The 20,932-nt window shown below is 53.0% G+C and overlaps 2 protein-coding genes across 5 annotated transcripts in view; both read left to right on the top strand.

Annotated features, from left to right (window-relative positions):
• LOC116950079 (leucine-rich repeat flightless-interacting protein 2-like) overlaps positions 1-13,610 on the top strand; it is a 30,479-nt gene extending 16,869 nt beyond the window's left edge. The window contains exons 11-23 of one of the 2 annotated variants that reach the window (XM_032967522.2): positions 820-954; positions 1,444-1,548; positions 1,665-1,736; positions 2,583-2,753; positions 3,224-3,316; positions 3,855-3,947; positions 5,972-6,064; positions 6,829-6,931; positions 7,418-7,467; positions 7,687-7,807; positions 8,255-8,334; positions 9,857-9,961; positions 10,864-13,610. In XM_032967522.2, coding sequence (XP_032823413.2) covers positions 820-954; positions 1,444-1,548; positions 1,665-1,736; positions 2,583-2,753; positions 3,224-3,316; positions 3,855-3,947; positions 5,972-6,064; positions 6,829-6,931; positions 7,418-7,467; positions 7,687-7,807; positions 8,255-8,334; positions 9,857-9,961; positions 10,864-10,974 — 1,332 coding nt within the window. In that variant the 3' untranslated portion in view covers positions 10,975-13,610. Of the gene's footprint in view, positions 1-819; positions 955-1,443; positions 1,549-1,664; positions 1,737-2,582; positions 2,754-3,223; positions 3,317-3,854; positions 3,948-5,971; positions 6,065-6,825; positions 6,932-7,417; positions 7,468-7,686; positions 7,808-8,254; positions 8,335-9,856; positions 9,962-10,863 lie in introns of both variants that reach the window. The other variant, XM_032967517.2, reaches the window with a different exon arrangement.
• Positions 13,611-13,702: 92 nt separating this feature from the next.
• Positions 13,703-20,932, top strand: part of LOC116950125 (uncharacterized) — a 14,009-nt gene continuing 6,779 nt past the window's right edge. Inside the window, exons 1-3 of one of the 3 annotated variants that reach the window (XM_032967616.2) lie at positions 13,703-15,613; positions 16,491-16,550; positions 18,282-18,563. In XM_032967616.2, the coding sequence (XP_032823507.2) occupies positions 14,746-15,613; positions 16,491-16,550; positions 18,282-18,563 (1,210 nt within the window). In that variant the 5' untranslated portion in view covers positions 13,703-14,745. Of the gene's footprint in view, positions 15,614-16,402; positions 16,551-18,281; positions 18,564-20,932 lie in introns of all 3 variants that reach the window. The other 2 variants (XM_032967647.2, XM_032967638.2) reach the window with 2 other exon arrangements.

The raw sequence follows: 20,932 nt of genomic DNA, 5'->3' as shown, positions 1-20,932 counted from the left end.
GTACCGACCGTCAAATTCGGCTTTGTGGCGACACGTGCTCAAGAAACAACCCCCCCACGACTGATACTACCTGGGGAGGCCGGGGGGAAGGGGGGGGGGGGTTGTACATTCATGACCGCGCACGCGACCCCTTCGCTCGTACACAATGTGCACACCGAAGGCAGGCGGCTGGCGGTGGCCGCGTTGCGAGCGCCGTGTCCCGGCAGCGGAGTGGCAGCGCAAGGTAGGCCTCTCCGCGCCACCACGCCTGTGGCTGAGGAGGACCCCTCTCAGAGATTGGAGCCGATTCCCAATCCTGCTCAATCGCAATTGACGAAACGCGTATTGTGCGTGACATTGAGTCACGAGGGATATCACCGCACGTTTTAACCCACGAGTAAAATTAGTGCCACGCGGGGTTTTTTTCGCAGCCACTCGTAAACCCAAGCGTGGCCTTCTCGGTCAGGCGCGAGGATGTCAGCAGTAGTGCCCTGCTGTAAGCTTGAAAATAAGAACTGAACACGTGGCCTGGCCCAGCGGTGGGAGTCGCCGTGCCTCGGTGGCCTTGGCCGGCGAGAACCGCGAAGGCTCGGTTGGTGCTCGGTGCACGGAGCTCGGCGCTTTGGGGGGTCAGCGCTGGCCTCGTCGTGAACGTCACGGACGTTAAACTGCCCCAGCAGTTTAACGTCCGTGGACAGATCCGACGCTTCATTGTTGAAACGAAACGGACCTTTCCGTCAATGCGTGTTTGCCGCATTCGGTCTGAAGCAAGCTTGGGTCTCGCCCGTGCTGGGAGGGCTGCCCGCGCTGACGCTCGAGTTGCGCTCTGCCCCCGCACAGGGCTCGCAGGACTCCTCGGACGGGCGGTCGGTCGCCGACTTCTTCGGGAGCGCGTCGCGCAGGAGCAGCGTCTCCAGCGCCGTCTCCGACTTTGACATCAACGGGGCCGCGTTGTTCGGCGGGGACATCGGCCGGGTACGAGCGCGGGGGCCTCCGGGGGCGGCCTTCGCGGGCACCGCCACCACCTTCGCGGGCACCGTTTGCTGCCCTTCCCCCCCACCCGCACCTCCGATTAGCACGGTTGGCTTCGTATGGTGCGAAAGAGGTTCAGCGTGCATGCATAGGTGGCCCCAAGTGAACCCCTGAGATCAGAGCCAGTGGGGGTTGTTGGACCCAGCAGGTTCTAGGACCTAGAGAGTTGAACTCAGCAGGTTCTAGGACCTGGAGAGTTGAACCCAGCAGGTTCTAGGACCTAGAGAGTTGAACCCAGCAGGTTCTAGGACCTAGAGAGTTGAACCCAGCAGGTTCTAGGACCTAGAGAGTTGAACCCAGCAGGTTCTAGGACCTGCAGAGTGCTCTGGGTGTGTGTGTGTCCCACACATGTCCTGTGCACGCGCGTCCCACGCGCCCCCTTGTACATGCCACCCGTGTGTCGTGCGCCCTGCGTGCCCGCACGTGCCACAGGCCCTGCTGTCGGACGGCTCGATAAGCAGCGCCGCGTCGTCTCGCCGCGGCAGTGAGGACACCGCCTGCTCCGTGGGCACAGAATCCTCCATACAGGAGCTCCGCGTACGTGCCTCTGCAGTGTACCACGAAAAATGTTTTTTCGTTTTTGTTTACGGTGAACCCCCGGGGGGCAAATTGCGCTCGCCGGGGTTCGCAGACACTCGCGTTTATTTTCTCAGGACATCTTCGAGCTGAAGGATGAACTCCACGGCGTGGAAGAGAGGTACATGCAGAAACTGAAGGAGATGAAGGTGATTCATCACACACACTCCTCCATACGCAGCACCATGTCCACTCCCATTTCACGGACTACGTGCCCACTCATGTACATAATGCTGTTGGACCTATAAAGTATTAAAAGCCATTCAAATTGACTCAATTGTAAATGGATACGTTTTGTAAATAGCGGCGATGGAGCAGTGGTGTAGCGGCGAATGCAGATTGCTATGAGCCACCCACCGGCACCGACCAGCGTGGTGAAGTATGGTCGCCAACTACCATGGGTGGCAGGAGGCGTTCTCGAGTAGCTGATTTACAAAGGGGCGGTAAATTGTTGTCAACTTATTCTTGTTACGGATAACAATATTACCCCCAGTTTAACACGTAGGCTTGTATTACCCCCATCGGCGGGGACGTGGCCCAGGTGAAGCGCATTCGCCACTTGTTGCAGAGGTTCGCGGTTCGACTCTGGCAGGCCAACCTGGTTAATGCTGCGGTGTGTTCAACGTGACATGCTCTGCCGTCTGCTTGACAGTGGATGTTAAAGATCACGTGCCATCATTCGAAGAAGAGTAGGCCATAGCGTGCTGGCACCATGGTCCATAATTGTCAAATTGTGTGCAACAAAAAAATTACACCACAAATTATTTAATTTCGAAGCAGAAATCATCTCCCACTCCTGAGAAAACTTAGCAGGATCCTTGTGAACAAGAGCCTTTTTACGGGTAAAAGTGTCATGCGAATAAATAATGAGAAGACAATACTGCGAGCTCGTCAGGTTTCACCGACAGCTCTCTTAGGAGAGAAAACGCATCGGCGCGCCCACATCGTCAGCCAGGGGAGCTTCGCTAGCGGTGGTTGCCGGTTCCGCTTGGCAGGAAGCGACGGACGGAGCCCAGGAGAAGTACAAGAAGGCGATGGTCTCCAACGCCCAGCTGGACAACGAGAAGGCGGCCCTCAGCTACCAGGTGGAGGTCCTGCGGGAGGCCCTGGAGGATGTGGAGGAGCAGAGCGCGGAGGCGCGGAGGGAGCTGAGCGACGCACGCAGCGTGAGTGGCCGCGCGGCACTGCCGGCCCACCCCCCCCTCCCCCAGGGGGGGGGGCCGGTGGAGTTGGACACAACTCAGCCTCATCGCAAATCACTGGCGTCGAGTAACGCGGACGCAGTTCACCAATGAACTCCGTCTCGTGTAATTTACGCACAAATTACCAAGTGCTTTCAGGCGTGTCACTTCGATACCAATTACCAATGACAAACGAAATACAAAAATGACATGTTTACATCACATGCAACATTTAGGCAGTGCCCATCTTTGTACGTATGTTGTACGTTGAACTTCTTTCGCACCGTACGTAGCTAACCGTGCTAATCGGAGGTGCTGGCGGGGGGTGGGCGGACGATAAACTAAACACAAAAAAGCAATTATGTTCATTAGCGGGGGGGGGGGGGGCGGTTAGCAGCCCACTGCTTTCACTCTCCGATGTGACGGTGGCGCTGTGCCTGCTCGGTTCTCGCTAGGATGCGGAGAGGCAGCGGCAGGCCAGCGCCAGCGCGCAGCACAAGCTGGAGGAGGCGAGGGACGCGCTGCACCAGCGGGAGGAGCGCGTGCAGGTGAACGACGCTCCTCGGGCTCCTGCGAGACGTGCAGCTCCCAACGCCACCACCAACACCACCAACACCACCACCAACATCAACACCACAAACACCAACACCACAAACACCAACACCACCAACACCACAAACACCACCACCAACACCACCACCAACACCACCACCAACACCACCACCAACACCAACACCACCAACACCACCACCAACACCACCAACATCACCACCACCAACACCACCAACACCACCACCACCAACACCACCAACACCAACACCACCACCACCACCAACACCACCACCAACATCACCACCACCACCAACACCACCACCAACACCACCAACACCACCACCAACACCACCGCCACCAACACCACCACCAACACCACCACCACCAACACCAACACCACCAGCACCACCACCACCAACACCCCCCCCCCCCCCGGCTGCGCCAACTCCGCTGTTCTCCAGGTTCCGAGTTCGTCGTTGTAATATTCCCCGCTGCGCGTCACAGCCTCTTACTGTCGCCAACGTCGCTTCGCAGGAAATCCCGAGCCTGCAACGCAAGGAAGACGCCCTCGCCCGGGAGGTGTTTGACCTGCGAGAGACCGTGAATTGGAAAGAAAAAAAAATCACGGTAAGGGCACCGCTGCCGGCGACGTTCGCTATAGTGGTGCCGTGGTGTGGTGATGGCGAGAGGTGATGCCGTGCGTGGTGGTGGGTCATGTAGCCCGCGTGCCCAGCCACCGCATGCCTAAACAGCTCTTGTTTGTCCGGATAGAGGGGGCTAAACAGGCGCGGCACGGGCTAGAGAAGAGGAGTGATGTGGTACAGGAGGATGTGGAGCTGAGTGGACTTGCCAATGACCGGTACCAGCGGTGTCAAGATCGGCCTCTGTGAAGGAGGAGGCTCGTGAAGGACGCTACTGTTGGGCAGTTGGAGGCAGTCGCCCTCCAACAACAACGGAGGGCGGAGGAGCGACACTCACAACAACGTGTGGAGCACCGGGCGTCTAAAATACAGCAAGTTGCACAGTAGGGGGCACAGGTGGTGCATCAGCCAGTCATCTCAGTCAGTTGACCCATGGCACCTGCTGAGTCTGTCCCATGACCTCCTGCCAGCATACGTTTGACACTTCACCTGGCCTTAACGTGCACATAGCCTGGCACAAGCGCCGTGGTGACGTCACCGCCACTAATTAGCGAATGGCGGTGTTGTTGATGTGTGTGGTGTGGTGTTGATGCTATGTGTGGTTGTGGTGATGCTGTGTGTGGTTGTGGTGATGCTATGTGTGGTTGTGGTGATGCTGTGTGTGGTTGTGGTGATGCTATGTGCGGTTGTGGTGATGCTATGTGCGGTTGTGGTGATGCTATGTGTGGTTGTGGTGATGCTATGTGTGGTTGTGGTGATGCTATGTGTGGTTGTGGTGATGCTGTGTGTGGTTGTGGTGATGCTATGTGTGGTTGTGGTGATGCTATGTGTGGTTGTGGTGATGCTATGTGTGGTTGTGGTGATGCTGTGTGTGGTGGTGGTGATGCTGTGTGTGTGGTGGTGATGCTGTGTGTGGTTGTGGTGATGCTGTGTGTGGTGGTGATGCTATGTGTGGTTGTGGTGATGCTATGTGTGGTTGTCGTGATGCTGTGTGTGGTTGTGGTGATGCTGTGTGTGTGTGGTGGCGATGCTGTGTGTGGTTGTGGTGATGCTGTGTGTGTGGTGGTGATGCTGTGTGTGTATGGTGGTGATGCTGTGTGTGTGTGGTGGCGATGCTGTGTGTGTGTGGTTGTGGTGATGCTGTGTGTGTGGTAGCGATGCTGTGTGTGTGGTTGTGACTATGCTGTGTGTGTGGTGGTGATGCTGTGTGTGTGTGGTGGCGATGCTGTGTGTGTGTGGTGGTGATGCTGTGTGTGTGTGGTGGTGATGCTGTGTTTGTGTGGTGGCGATGCTGTGTGTGTGTGGTTGTGGTGATGCTATGTGTGGTGGTGATGCTGTGTGTGTGGTGGTGATGCTGTGTGTGTGGTGGTGATGCTGTGTGTGTGTGTGGTGGTGATGCTGTGTGTGTGGTGGTGATGCTGTGTGTGTGGTTGTGGTGATGCTGTGTGTGTGTGTGGTTGTGGTGATGCTGTGTGTGTGTTGGTGATGCTGTGTGTGTGTGTGGTGGCGATGCTGTGTGTGTGTGGTGGTGATGCTGTATGTGTGTGTGGTGGTGATGCTGTGTGTGTGGTGATGCTGTGTGTGTGGTTGTGGTGATGCTGTGTGTGTGTGTGGTTGTGGTGATGCTGTGTGTGGTGGTGATGCTGTGTGTGTGTGGTGGTTATGCTGTATGTGTGTGTGGTGGTGATGCTGTGTGTGTGTGTGTGGTGATGCTGTGTGTGTGGTTTTGGTGATGCTGTGTGTGTGGTTGTGGTGATGCTGTGTGTGGTGGCGATGCTGTGTGTGTGTGGTGGTGATGCTGTGTGTGTGTGTGGTGGTGCTGCTGTGCGTGTGTGTGTGGTGATGCTGTGTGTGTGGTTGTGGTGATGCTGTGTGTGTGTGTGGTTGTGGTGATGCTGTGTGTGTAGTGATGATGCTGTGTGTGGTGGTGATGCTGTGTGTGTGTGGTGGTGATGCTGTGTGTGGTGGTGATGCTGTGTGTGTGTGTGGTGGTTGTGCCCTCTGCTGTAGGCGCTGGAGCGGCAGAAGGAGTACTATGAGTGCATCAGGGCAGAGCGCGATGAGCTCCGTGCAGAGGTCGCGCTCCTCCGTGAAAAGACCAAGGTGCATTGTGGGACATGGGGATCTTCTTAATTCCTTGGTCTTTGAGACCGGCGGTGCACATCAATCCCAACTATTACTACATCGACGCATCATTGTCTCCAAGTTGTTCTGTTCCGCACCCCTTCCATCATCTTTTTATGCTGCTTCTTCCTGGCCGACACGATAGAGCATCACACGGTAGAAATTTAGACAATGGGACAGCCACTGGGGAATTGTGTCCATGTTGAGTGCCACGGTGGCTGGCTACCATGAAGTTTACCATGCTTGTCCAAAATACATGAGAAGAGCGCTGTAGAGGAACTCGCTAAGTGCCTCCGATTAGTACGGTTGGCTACATACGATGCGAAATGAGTTTAAGATATATTTTTTTATTTTAACAGGTAAGGTCCACTGAGCTACATAGCTCTTTTTTCAGAAGCGACCTGGCGATCACAAATTATAGCTCAACGAAGTGGCTCACGTGGACATGCATAGCAGCCAAATACTCTAAAGGGATGTTGATTCTAAATGTGGAGGGGGAAACCGGAGGACACGGAAACAAATCCACGGTGAGAGAGACACGCAAACTCCAAATATACAGCGGCAGGCGTCAGGGTCGGGATGGAGCCCACGACCTCCTGCATACCAGGCGAGGTCGTTAACATCTCGCCACTGCCAGCGCACGTATCCCCGTGAATGTCCGAGCTTCCATCTCCGAGCCCCCTCGTGGACACGTGCCCTCGCCGCCCGTCGATGTCACTTTCTCCGCGGCCGCTGTCCAGAAGCTGTCCCTCGGCGTGGCCGTGAATGGAGACGAGTTTGACGCGGCGAGAGACTCGGGGATGTTGGACCACGTCGCCCCGACGGCAGCAGAAGCCGCGGTGCTCGGTGAGTCGTCGTCTCTGCCGCTCCGGTGAACGAGAGACCCTTGGTTGGTGCGCCGCACTGTGAAGCTGGTGAACCCGAGTTCGATTCCCAGCCATAGCTAACGTTGGTGGCGAGTTGTGTCTGTGCCGGTCCTGGGGTGCTCTTTTCGCCAAGAAGTACGAGCCGGTGTGGTGAAGTATGGGCACATTACCACAAGACTACCGTGGCTCAGGGAGGTTCTCATTCAGCAGTTTATTTTAAAAGTGCTGTAAATTCATCTTGTGTTTTTTATTGTCTAGTTTCGTTATCTAAGCACGTAATATTCAAGCTAAAGTTCACCAGGTGAGAACTCAAGATGCCAGGATGGTCTCATTCACACCAAAATGACAAAAGCAAACCACGTTAAATAAAGTACTGATACATCAAGAAAGCGAATTAGAAACCAGAGCAAACTCTAGGGGTCGTGGAGAGTAATGTTGGTTGCGCGCTTCTCTCTTCTGAGCGCAGATGTCAGGTTAAAGAGACTGACGGAGGAGAACGACGCCCTTCTGGACGAGGTGAGATGCACGTCCAGCACCCCGCGTTGTATTTTAATATTTCACCACGACCACCGGCGCCCATCAAACGCCACGGTCGCGTGCGATGCAGCCGCACTCCCACTTGCGTGCAAGCAACGCCGCCGTCCCACCAAGCGACAAAGTGTCGCCAACTCCCCGCAACTTCGTGACATGTTCGCCTCTCTCTCCGTTCCGCCTTTGCCGCCCCTGGCCACTCAGCTGCGCCGCACCAGCCAGCAGCTGGAGGAGGAGCGGCGGTGCCGGGCGCGAGTGGAGGTCGCGTTCGCTCGCCCGTCACCCTCTGAGCTCGAGGACGACTTCTACCTGCGCGACCTCCAGCGTGAGTATTCAGCCAGGTCGCCGGGACCCAAGGCCCCGCGGCAGGGGACGATCGCTCCTTTCCCACCGGCACATCCGAGCCGAGCCAGCGCGCTGTTCTGCGGGTGGTTTTCCTTCTGGCCAATTGTCGTGCCGAGCCGGTAACCAAAGCGTGCTACGCCGGCCTCACGAGACATCTGAATCTGGCTTGGGGCCAAGCAGGTTCCACCATCGCCGTCACCTCCACGAGCCGCAACTCACGCGGCTCGGCTCCCGCAGCGGAAATCTGACCTGGCGCCTCGCTGAGCCAACAACGCCAGGCGGACCTGGCACCGCTCCGGCGCAGCTCGGTTGTACAGTGGAAAAGGGGCAGTCGAACCACGTGTGACTGTTTGGTGGCGTGATAAGAGTTCATGGCTGAACAATCGTCCAATAAGTGCGGTGTGATTCCATTTGCTTTTCCCCCAAGGTGAGACAAACAAGCATCTCAGCGAGTACAAGTACAAGCTGGCCAAGTCGGAGCAGGAGAAGGCCACGCTCGAGAAGAATGTGAGTCACCAGGGCAGCGGTGTTCATCTGAGACGCATTCGTCCTACTGAGCAGTGCCCAGGCCGAACCGTCATCACCTGCCACGATCTCTCTGCCTCCTTGCGTTGTCGCCATCGCTCACAGCCCTGCAACGCCACCACGATCCATCTCGCTCCGACTCACTGACCTCATCACTCGGCGGTTGTCCTCCCTTTTGGCTGCCATTCCATCGCCAGTCTCATCCATCTGCGACCGTCCCTTCACAGCCGGCATTATTTCTCAAGTTTACATGTGTGCCTGAAAATTATTTGATTCCTGAGGTGTATGAATTCCTCTAAAGATTCTGCATGTCATATCTTTGCTGGGATTGTCTCTATCATGCATTATGGTTCCATATTTCTCCCTAGAAGTTACTAATTGCAATTTACCCATAATCAACCTCATCTTTGCTGGTTTCCTGTTCCCATTACTGGCATCTTCATCGCTACTGTGCTGGGTTCTCCAATGACTTTGCTCCTTTTCCGAGTGGTTTTACAGAGTTCCGTGTATTCTCTTGTCCCCTTTCTTACCACTCGCTGCTAAACACACACACACAAGTGATACAAATGTCCTGCATCCTTAATGGTTTAGTGGATGACAGCCTTCGGGCATAACACAACAAGATAGCAACTGGCCGTGTAACGACCTTTACTAGTTGTTCACCTCGCCGAGATTGCATTGAGACATATGCAAGGACACCCTTCGCAATGTAATCGTGATTATTTTTCACGACAATAAACTCAGCACGTTCGTCAATACCGCTGAGGCCTTTTATGGAGCAAAATAAATGGACAACGTTTCAGGCAATGGCCCTAATAGCCCTTCTTCAATGGTAAGAAGGGCCATTTGCCAAAACGTTCCATTATGTTTTCCATTTAAGGCCACAGCAGTGGTACCGACGCACGTGGTGAGTTTTGTGTTGTGCATTTGCACCACTTCAACAAAGCAACAGCGTCACCATTTCATGTTTTTGGTGCCCTTCGTGTAATCTGGCTCAGCCAGGCTCTCTTTAATCACACCACCAATACTCGGAATCATCTTTGTAATTTGTGTTAAAAAAAAAACCGTTATCATGGCAGTTGGTACAATGCACACACGTGGGTGCTATGTGTCATCTATACTTGGCGGTTCTGATTATGAGAATACTTTTTGTTTCCATATTTCGGATTCCAAATGTGCATGTGTACGCGTGCCTCTGTTTGTGTGTGTACATTTGTACATTTGCGGTTCGCACGCTGCGCTACGAACCCAGCGACCAGAGTTCAATTCCCACTCACGGCCAACATCGGTGATGAATATCTGAACCGTTCCTGGACCTCCCCTAGGTCGACTCATCCTCAAATGAGTAACTGGTATGGTGTGTAAAAACATCACCATTATGGAGACAGAGGCGGCAAGGCCTTCATAGGTGCTACCTGCTAACAGCACTTTCTCCGACAGCCTGTTAAGGCTACACGGGCGATCTTTGTCCTTACACAATGTGTGTGTGCGTGCATGGAGACAGATACTACGGTTACAGGGACAAATTTCCCGTCACAAGGCAGCAGCGGATGGAGCAGAGAAGGAGGAAGATGAGCTCAAGGCGGATAGGAGGAGGCTACAGAGAGAGGCGAGACACCGGCTCTTGCTGCGCATATGTCCGCATGTGAACGCGTCTTGATATGTGGCGAGTGGTCACACGACGGTTAGCGCTGAGCACTACCAACTCGATTAACCGAGTTTGATTCGTGCTCAAGGTCGTTGGTGGTGTGTCTTATCATCAGCGCTGGCGAGAAAAATGCAACTGGGTATGATGCTTGCTGCACCATCCCCTCGTGTGCTATGCCGGCCTGCGTGGATAATCGCTCACAGTACTTAGGGGAGGGAGGGACTTGTGGCGCAGGAGTTGGCTCACAGCGCTCTGAACTCGGCAACCTGAGTTTGATTCCCGGCCACGGCTAACATCAGTGGCGGGTGCCATCTGAACCAGTTCTGGGCCTCTCCACTCCCCATTCACCAACCCACACTGACCAATTTGGTGAAGTATACTGGGACAGCTTCCTTGGTTGACACGCCATGGGGAAGCTACCAACCAGCAGCACATCGACAAAGGGCTAAACATTATTATGGCTCACAGCACTCGACTATACTTAGTGCCGGATTATCCGAGTAGCAAAAGTAGCTACATCTGTAGTAGCTACGGGTCCCGCACTTTCAAGGGCCCCGCGTGAAATGCTTTCGAGCTATCAATTCCGGTTCAGTGATTCTGCACTTGCTCTATTACTATAGTACTATACTGCCTTCAACTTTTATGAACGACTGGGTGTTTAAGGTTAGCGATTTTTTATTATCTGGCTGTAAAAATACAATGACTGTACTGTGCAAGTAAAAAATGTGTGTTTTAATATTTCAGTTGTTTTATTTAGTGCCCCATGTATAACAAGCTACAGGCCCCGCACTAGCTTAATCCGGCACTGACTATACGGGGGAATCTTTGCCTTTGTGTGTGAATGTGCCGCTCGCCAACCGCAGCTTCATATGGCCCTGGAGAAGCTGGACGAGATGGAGACGACAAACAACCACCTGATGATGCGCCTGAGCAAACTGAAGGCCAAGCGGGACATGGCCTACGCCCAGCAGTAAGCCGCCAGGCTCCCCGCGCTGCCCGGCGGAGAGCGGCGGGGGTCGTGCGGGCGGCGCACCGGGAGTCTCGCGCCGCCGAGCCAGAGCGGCGCCCGCCAGCTCGAGTCCTCACGGGGTCTGCTCCACCGCCGCTCGTCGCACACCCCTCGTTCGCATCCACGTGGCCCGCCGAGCCCCCACCCGCAAGCGCTGGTGCATACAGGCCCTGCGCTGTGGGGTTCGGATACGGTTCGTGCCGCTAGTCAGGGTTTGTGCATCTGCCGGCCGTCTCAGTCCGTCAACCCGTGGCACCCGGGTCTGCCCCGTGACCTCCTGCCAGGGGGCGTCTGACTCTCAACGTGGCCTTTAAAGTGCACGTGCCCTGGAACAAGCACCGTGATGACGTCACCGGCACTTAGTGGCTATTGTTGGTACGTGTGTGGTCTCGCGGTGTGACGGCCGTGCAGAGCCACTTATTGGGGGAGGGCACGGCAGTGTTGGTGTCGTGTGCCCCAGCGTGGCTAACCCCCTGGGCTTCGCTGTCCGAGCCACTCATCGGTGGCTGAAGGCCGCATCAAGAGCAGCGGGAATGCGACTGATGGACGGGAGCAGGTGCAGCGAAAGCGACTTATAGCCGCGTCTGGAATAAAAAATATATACAATTATGAAAGATCGTGCGGTATTGATGCTTAGAGGTGTTCGCGGTCACTCTGACCATATTGCGCATGACAATGTTGAGCTAATGATACGTAACAGGCACAGATGGTGCAAAGGGACAGCATTGATTCGCAACGCGAGGAAAAATCACGAGAAGTGATGTGGCCAATTGCTCATGAAGATCCATTATGAACTCCGCAGAGAGCTTGTGCAGACAAAGGCATGTTAGTTGACTTTATCGCAAGAATTGTATAGCGGATATTTATTTTTCCTCCGGGAAAAAAGAAATATTCAGATTCTGGAGTCAGAATCTGAATATTTCTTTTTCCCGGAGGAATCTGATGAGCTATAACGCTATTATTCACAGATGTCCAGTAACAACGCAACCAGGCGGTGAGCCAGCACCATCAATTGCCCAAGCTCTGCAGGCCTCTATTAATGTTTTAAGCCTGGCTTATTTTACAATTACATTGCCCCTGCATTGGCCGATACTCAGCAAGACATGAAGAAGCGTCGCACTACGAACGGAGTGGTGCGAGACGTGAAGCCACCAGTCCGCTCCGTATGGATCGCAACTCCCCGTGGGACTTGAACGGTGCTGGGCAGCACCGCGTGCTGCTCCCTGTGCTGGTAGTCGCTCGCCCGTGCTCGGCTGCGCTGCTGAACGCAGCACGCGGCAGCGCCTGTGGGGTGGCGATTACGCAAGGCGCCTAGCGATGCTTCGTGGTGACGAGATGTTAACTGCCTCGCCTGGTATACAGAAGGTCGTGGGTTCGATCCCGACCTTGACGCCTGCTGTAAATTTGGAGTTTGCGTGTTATCTCTCTCTCTCTCTCCCCGTGGTCGCGTCGATTTGTCTCCGGGCACTCCGGTTTTTTTCCTCCACATTTCGAATCAACATCACCACGCGTTTAAGAGTATTTGGCTGATATCAATTTCCACATGATAAGCCACTTCGTTGAGCTTTCATTTATGGCCAGGTCGCTTCTGAAAAAGAACAATATAGATCATCGGGCCTTGCCTGGTAAACTGTAATAGTTTAGTTTATCTAATGCACACAATGCGTGCACTGAAGCACGTGTGTAAGAATCGATTATTATCGGTGTATGCAAATCGTGTGCAAATGGAATCATGTTTAGGTGCATGGAGTGAATAAAACTGCGTAGAGGAGATTAAATTAAATGATAAATGGCATAAAAGGGACGGTAAGATTATTGAACATAGCATTATTGAATCACATAGCACCCCCCACCCCGAAATTGCGACAATATTAAGTTGTCTATGGAGGAGGCGAATTCTGGTTGTTGTTATTTTAAAACGGCCAAGAACGCATGTGAGTGATGGTCGAGTCACCACTGAGGCGACGCCGCCGCTTTGCCTCAGGCACACACGTGGCCACGAGATCGAGAAGGGAATTGTGAACATTTGTACAAATGCGAAGAAACAAGTTCAAAGCATTATCCCCCCCCCCCAACCAGTGTCAATGCGTGCAGTTTTGTCCGGACGACAACGTTGACTTTACGGCTATTGGATTTAAAGAGAGCGCATGCGATTACCGGAATTTGTGAGATGTGTCCGTTGCTGCGGCGAGGGCCCTGTGATGGCTCGGCACGCTGCCTCTCGAGTTGTGAAACTAAGTTTGCCCCTTGCGCCGCAGCAGATGAGAGCCCGCGATGGTTCAAGGGCGATTTACCCGCGGCGTCGAAAAGCTTCACATCGGGGGCGTGTGCGCGGGTAGTGGGTGGAGGTCTCGAATGTTCGCGAGTTCTACTTTCCTCTCAATGCCACCCGGGAGCCCCACGTCTCGGGGGGTTCGTGACCCCACGGCGTACTGTCAGCGGCCAACGGAATCGCATATCACACGCGGAGTCGTTTATCCACCTGCGCCCGTGTGTTTTGCTTGAATTTGTTTAATAAATGTCCAAATGTCCACGGACCCGTGCATGTTGATGGGCTCCCTGGTTGAATGTGCTTCATTCATTAAAAAGCACACTTCGTCACGTGTGCGTGTTGAACTTCATTCGCGCGCTCCGTACGTAGCCAACCGTGCTAATCGGAGGTGCGAGGGTCAGAGTGAGCGCACTCGATGTTGAGTCGTTGAACGGTGGACACCAATGTACAACCAGCCACACTTCGCGCACCGCGTTACAGGCACAGCTTAGCCAATGCAATCATTTCTCATCGCGTGGAAATAATGTGTACAGAGACGCGATTGGCCTGCCACGCTAACCGTATATGTATCGTACAGCACACCCGTGTTTCATCAGTAATTACAACCAGCATCATCAGGAGACAGACAGATCTTTAAATGTTGCGGGGTTACTCTCCAACACACCGGTGTGATGTACTAGTAACGAATTGGCTCGTTTTGTTAACGTGACAAACCTTACTAGTTGGATGTGTAGGGTGGTGGCGGGTTTACACGATCAACACAATACATCTCTTATGGATATTTGTAGCGAAAGCCTACCTGTTAAACCGTAGGTGTGGGCGTTGTACAGCATTTGTTCAGGTGTTGTATCTATGCATGTTGAAGTTATTTCGCACCGTACGTAGACAACCGTGCATATCGGAAGTGCGGGGTAAGGACAACAAACGAAACACAAAAAGCAGCTCTAAAGAAATGATGGTTGTCACTTAAACATTTGCATGCCCTTCGAATTGTTTGGGTGTGCAGTCTCTGGGTGTTGTACGTGGTTGTAGCCTCTAGGTGTGGGTATTGCAATAGCAAATGCAGGTGATGGCTTTAGCTTGTAGGTGTGAGTGTAAACTTGATTCGAAGCTTTCGTGACTGCAGGAATTACTCTTTGGTTGTGACGGTAAAGTCACGTAGAATGAAATTAAATTCAATAATAATAATAGTTTCTACGTGACTTTACCGAAAGAATCAAAGGGTGGTGCGAGTGTAGTTTTAAATGCGTGGCATCGGTGTTGACGGCCGTAGCTTTATTATATAAGGGTGTTGTTGTTGTGTCTGTGGGTAAAGGCGCAGACGCTGCTGTGTCGTTACACTCGCAGCCTGTGGGTCACGCAGCTGATGCCGGCGGTCTGGCCGCTGGGCCATGTGTTGTTGCCGGCAGCCCGTGTCGCCACAAGACTTGTTTGTGACGCTGATCGTATCTGGCGGAAATCTAAATGCGACTCATTTTTCGAAGATACACAGCCGTGTCTTGGGGTCGTGCTCGCGTCACTGAAATCGGGGCTTGGTCACAGACTGGCACGGAGGGCCACGCGTGTCGTTGGTTACTCAGTGGGGACCACGCGTGTCGTTGGTGTTCAGTGGGGACCACGCGTGTCCTTGGTGTTCAGTGGGGACCACGCGTGTCGTTTGTTGCTCAGTGGGGACCACGCGTGTCGTTTGTTGCTCAGTGGGGACCACGCGTGTCCTTGGTTACTCAGTGGGGACCACGTGGCTCGTTGGTGTTCAGTGGGGACCACGCGTGTCGTTTGTTGCTCAGTGGGGACCACGCGTGTCGTTGGTGTTCAGTGGGGACCACGCGTGTCGTTGGTTACTCAGTGGGGACCACGCGTGTCGTTGGTGCTCAGTGGGGACCACGTGGCTCGTTGGTGCTCAGTGGGGACCACGTGGCTCGTTGGTGCTCAGTGGGGACCACGCGTGTCGTTGGTGCTCAGTGGGGACCACGCGTGTCGTTGGTGTTCAGTGGGGACCACGCGTGTCGTTGGTGCTCAGTGGGGACCACGTGGCTCGTTGGTGCTCAGTGGGGACAACGCGTGTCGTTGGTACTCAGTGGGGACCACGTGGCTCGTTGGTGCTCAGTGGGGACCACGCGTGTCGTTGGTGTTCAGTGGGGACCACGCGTGTCGTTGGTGCTCAGTGGGGACCACGTGGCTCGTTGGCACGGTCAGGACTCGCGTGTGGCTGGCACGGAGGATTCCTGGCGACTGCTGGTTCCAATCCCCGTGGGCACAGTCTGTGCTACAGACACGACAGCTTCTTCTCTGCAACACTCGACCAGGTCAGCTGCATCTGTCACCTCCAGAGGTCAGTGGTGTGCTTCAGATCAATGTGTCTTAAATATTTTAATTGCCTTGTTTATACTGAAAGCTGGTGGCCTGGCATGTCTACTGTATTTTATTGTTCCTATATTCAGCGACTTGATTTATCATTGGGTACGTGCACATACATCGACGTGATAATGCATGATTAAGATGCAATAAATGCTTTCAACAAGGGAGGAAGAAGAGACGTTACATTGGCTCATTAAACATCAATGTGCGATTCTATGGTATGTGCGGTAATGTAGCGGTTAGCATGCTGCGCTACGAACCCGGAGTCCTAAGTTCGATTCCCGCTCACGACCAACAACAGTGACGATTATCTGAACCGGTCCAGGGCCTCCCCTAGGTCGACTCGACCGAAAATGAGTAACCTGCTTCGGTGGGGCGTGGTGCTGGCCACCCACCACCTCGTGCACCGTGCCGGCCTTCGTAGGCGCTACTCGCTAACAGCGCTTACCCCAATAGACTGTTGAAGACTATACGGGGGATCTTTGAATGTTCCTTTGGCTATCCTTGTGCTGACAAAATGTCGCTCGTGTATGGAGTTGGAAAACATCGGGAAATAGGACAACTTTAGTTACTGCACTGAGAGTGATGCACACGCACCAATTACTAACACCAATGCCTTAACAAGAAATATAACTTGATTTGAAGCTTTCGTGACTGCAGGAATATAACAGGATGTTTAGGGAAATGGCTCTTCTTCACAGCACACTGAGAAGCCAGAGTGGGTCGGTAGATACTTTCTGACCGCGATCACTTGCCCCAACAGTCTTTTTATTTGAAGGCTACACGGGGGACCTTCGACGTCCGTGGGGCTGTCGAGACCGGCGCTAACCCCTGCGGCGGCTCTCCTGCAGGGGCTGTGTCCAGGGCCATGCGGGCGCTGTCGGACCTCCTCCTCGTCGGTGCGATGCTGGGTGAGTGGTGGCTATTCCCTAATCCCTCCTCCATCGTCCCTGGCGTCTACCTCGGCGACCTCTCACCAGTGCCGGATTAAGCTAGTTGCTGGGCCTGTAACATGTTATAAAGGGGCCCTAAATAAATAAATACATAAATATTAAAAGACATTTTTTACTTGCATAGTCAAATAATTGTATTTTTTTTAATTTGCTATACATCCAGATCATACGACAAATCGCTAACCTTAAAACACGCAGTCGTTCGTAAAAGTTGAAGGCGGTATAGTACTATAGTAATAGAGCAAGTGCAGAATCACTGAACCGGAATTGATAGCTTGAAAGCATTTAGCGCGGGCCCCTTTAAAGTGCGGGGCCCGTAGCTTCATGTAGCTACTTGTGCTACGAGGATAATCGGGCACTGCCTCTCACCCAAGCCGGAGACTTCCCGTGGGGACTGCAGGACCATAGGGAGGTTTGGGGTGGGGGGGTAAGCAGGTCCGGGGTAGGAGGGCACAGACAAAGGGTCTCGATCACCTGGCGTCTTTGCTCCGAGTAACGTAACCTGGCACGCACCATCATTCTCCTTACCGACTCCCCTGACTTTCGAGTGACACTTGATTCGTAAAATAGATTCCTTGCGTCTGTCATCGGATGGTGCCAGCACTGGAGGACTTCTCGTGGCTGTAGAAGTCACGTGGATCAATAACACGAGGACACATGGCCAACAGAAAGTCGATTTATTGCTCCGCCGAACTTACGCACGTGTTGAGCAAAATGATAGACCTCGTTGAAGGAAATACTGAAGTTGTTACTTACTCAGTACCTGCCCCAGACAGGTGTCTGATATTCTAAACGTAAACAAAATAAAAGTTAACGCCAAGTGAAGAGACCCTATTTTTCAAAAGGAGGGGGGGGGCAATCTAATAGGGAGTGACCCACACGAGGCAACAAGCAGACGTGGACCCGAACCTCGCCAACCAGACCCCTGAACGAGCCACCCAGACCCCGAACCTCGCCAACCAGACCCCTGAACGAGCCACCCAGACCCCGGACCTCGCCAACCAGACCCCTGAACGAGCCACCCAGACCCCGAACCTCGCCAACCAGACCCCTGAATGAGCCACCCAGACCCCGGACCTCGCCAACCAGACCCCTGAACGAGCCATCCAGACCCATAAACGAGCCAACCAGACACCTAGCCTGGCTACCCCCTATCCAAACGCTTAATCCCACCACGAGAACATAACCCATCCTCCATTTGGCGTTTGTTTACTGCTCACATTGGATCAATGGCCTGTGCATTGCAGATTTCACTTCGGTTTTGACGATGTTTGGAATTGACATAGATCCTGTTTGCTATATATTTTTAAGTAGAATAAAAGCATGTAAAAATGTGTGCTTCAATACGTCGTTTGGTGGTTGTGGGAAATCAATCAAGGGCAAGCCAAGTTACTTTTTTAAACCTGTGGTTTGTGGGTTTTCGTACAACTCACATCTCAGATATGGGCTCGCATTGGCAAAGAGCCTGCCTAGCTTGATTAGCATCTCAATCTAAGAATAGTTTGCAGATGCAGGTGGTCATTAGCATACCTATAACCCCTTAAATATCTTACGGTATATTGTTGGCACCCCAAGTCCTGAGGTCTTGAGGGCATAGGCGCATTGTCTTACGAGCCGTTTGTTGGGACAACATTTCGGCTGAATCCCACGTGCCCGCGCCATGAACCCGTGCCTCCTCTCTGCCTGCAGGGTGCATGGCGGAACAGCAGGTGCTGGTGAAGCGGGTACAGGAGGGAGGCACCGTTGTGTTGAACTGCACCGAGGCATCCGACGTGAACCACTGGTTCTGGTTGCCCGACTTTCAAGAGTGCGCGGAGGGCAAACCTGCGTCTGAGCAATTCGACGGTCGGATCGAAATGACGAGCAACCCCGACTGCGAGCTCGTGCTGCGCAACCTGACGGCGAGAGACGCGGGGAAGCTCATCGTGCCGGAGAGCATGCACCGGAACGTGGAGCTCGTGATCACGCCCGGTACGTGGCGTTGTCGCAATGTCGATCGAGCCGCCATGTATTGATTCACCCATGACAGACCACAACAGGTGCCAGATACGTTTGGGGAAACGTGACCTGGGATGATTTTTGTTCTGAGTGAATGGACCCGGGTTCGATTCCCGCTCACGGCCAACACGACGATTAAGTGAACCGGTCCTGGGCCTCCCCTAGGTTGACTCAAATGAGTATCTGGTGCTGTGTGTAAACAGTACTTGGGAGACAAAGGTGGCCGGGCGTGGTTCTGGCCACCCACCCCCTTGTGTGCCGTGCCAGCCTTCATAGGTGCTCGCTAAAAGCACTTTCTCCAACGGTCTCTTAAGGATATGCGGGGATCTTTGTACGTCTGTGTGTAGCTGTATGTCGGTTTGTGTATTTATTTGTGTGTGTGCTCTTTTAGCTTTCAGTGCGCTTCTGTTAGTTTGTCTGATTTTATTAGTGCATGTGAGGAGCTGGTAACCTCTCCACTTAATCACCTCATCAAATCTTGTGACAACTATCGTCGCATCTCCCTCCTCCGTTTGCTGGGAAAGATCCTGCCAAGGGTTATTCAACGTTGCCTTGCTTTGCCAGGCAGTGCACTGAGGAGAGGCTTGCGGAGCCTCAATGTGGTTTCAGGCCGGGGCGGTCTTGCACTACATTAGAAGTGTAGGGAATTTCAACAGGACCTACAGCTCTCCTTTATTGACCTGCTCAAGTCCTATGGTAATATCAGTAGGCCAGGGCTCTTGGTTACTCTTCGTGCTTACAATCATTAAGGACATTCATGATGGCGAGCATGCCCAGGTAAATCTGCACGGTCGGGAGTCAGAGCCATTTTCTGTTCACCTTGGGGTGCGACTGGAATGTCATTTGGCCCCTACACTATTTTACATCTTCGTTGACCATGTCGTTCGAGAATAATCCCATGAATAAGAAGCTTTCGTGACTGCAGGAATTACTCTTTGGTTCTTTTGGTAAAGTAATGTAGAAAGAAAAGTAATTAAATAATATGATACGACACTTCGATTGCAACACAAGCAACCGTCATCAGGTAATAATGAATGAGAAAACAAACCTAGTAAACCTAGAAATGTAATGCAATACCACACAGAGAGTCCGCTAACATAACAGTCAACACCCTACCTGGTTGATTACGTTCTTCCAAAGATTGCTAAATTTGAGAGAGAGCCAAAACACAGACATGGAGACACATAGACACGCAAACGGTTGCTTGTGTTGCAATCGAAACGTCGTATTCTATTATTTAATTTATTTTCTTTCTACGTTACTTTACCGAAAGAACCAAAGAGTAATTCCATGACTGTGCCGGTGGAATTTAGATCTGGTGTGGATACAAGGGGGAGCTAATCGAAGCCCGGGTGCAGTCAAGGAATGGCTCCTTTTTGGTCAAACATGTTATGTATGCTGATGATCTGATAATTGATACTCTACTGCTGAACCTGGAGTATGCTACTAAGATAATGGACCTTTTTATTATTAACTCCACAAAAACAAAGTACCTACCTGAGTATGTTACATCATCAAATACTACCCCACCCCCTTCACTACCCATGAGTGATGGGCAGTTGTGGAGAGCATCGAGAAGGTTCCATACCTGGGCAGTGTCCTTATGACCAGCTGCGGTTTAGCAACATAAGTTCCACTTCAAATCAGTCGCGTAGCGTTGTCTTGTCATCAGCTTTGTAACCCGGTGTGGGCATTACATGGCCTATTGCTCCATACAAAGATCCCCGTGTCTGCTTGACCAGAGTTATGCCCTCTCTTCTCTATGCCTGCGAAACGTGAGCCGTTTAAGGCGTATTATTTCCGCTGGTTTTAAACATTCAGCTTGGTCTGCCTACACAATCCATCCTGTGTTTAACCAGTCTGGATTATGTGAGAAGCTCACAGATCCTTGAAAGGTCAGGTCTTAATTCCATGGCTGGGTCATGTAGCCCGCATGCCCAGCCAACGCATGCCCAGCCACCGCATGCCCAGCCACCGCATGCCCAAGCAATTTCTGTTTGGCCGGATACAGAGGGCTAAATGGGCGCGGCACGGGCTAGATAAGAGATGGACTGATGTGGTACTCGAGGATATGGAGCTCAGTGGACTTGCCGATGACTGGTAACAGCGGTGTTAATGTCTCTGTGGAGGAGCCTTTTTAAAGACGCTACTGGGCAATTGGAGGCAGTCGCCCTCAGACAACAGTGGAGGGCGGCAGAGGAGCGACGCTCACAACAATGAGCTGAGCTCTGGGCGGCTAAAACACAGCAAGTGGTGCATCTGCCAGTCACCTAAGTCAGTTAACCCATAACACCTGGGTCTGTCCCGTGACCTGCCAGCAGCGAGCCTTTGACACTTCACGT

Source organism: Petromyzon marinus, chromosome 2 (assembly GCF_048934315.1).
Source record: "Petromyzon marinus isolate PM22_M1 ecotype Great Lakes invasive population chromosome 2, UKy_Petmar_22M1.pri1.0, whole genome shotgun sequence".
In the NCBI taxonomy this organism is placed as follows: domain Eukaryota; kingdom Metazoa; phylum Chordata; class Hyperoartia; order Petromyzontiformes; family Petromyzontidae; genus Petromyzon; species Petromyzon marinus.
The sequence above is the reverse complement of the archived record's forward strand: the minus strand, read 5'-3'. Positions and strand labels throughout refer to the sequence as shown.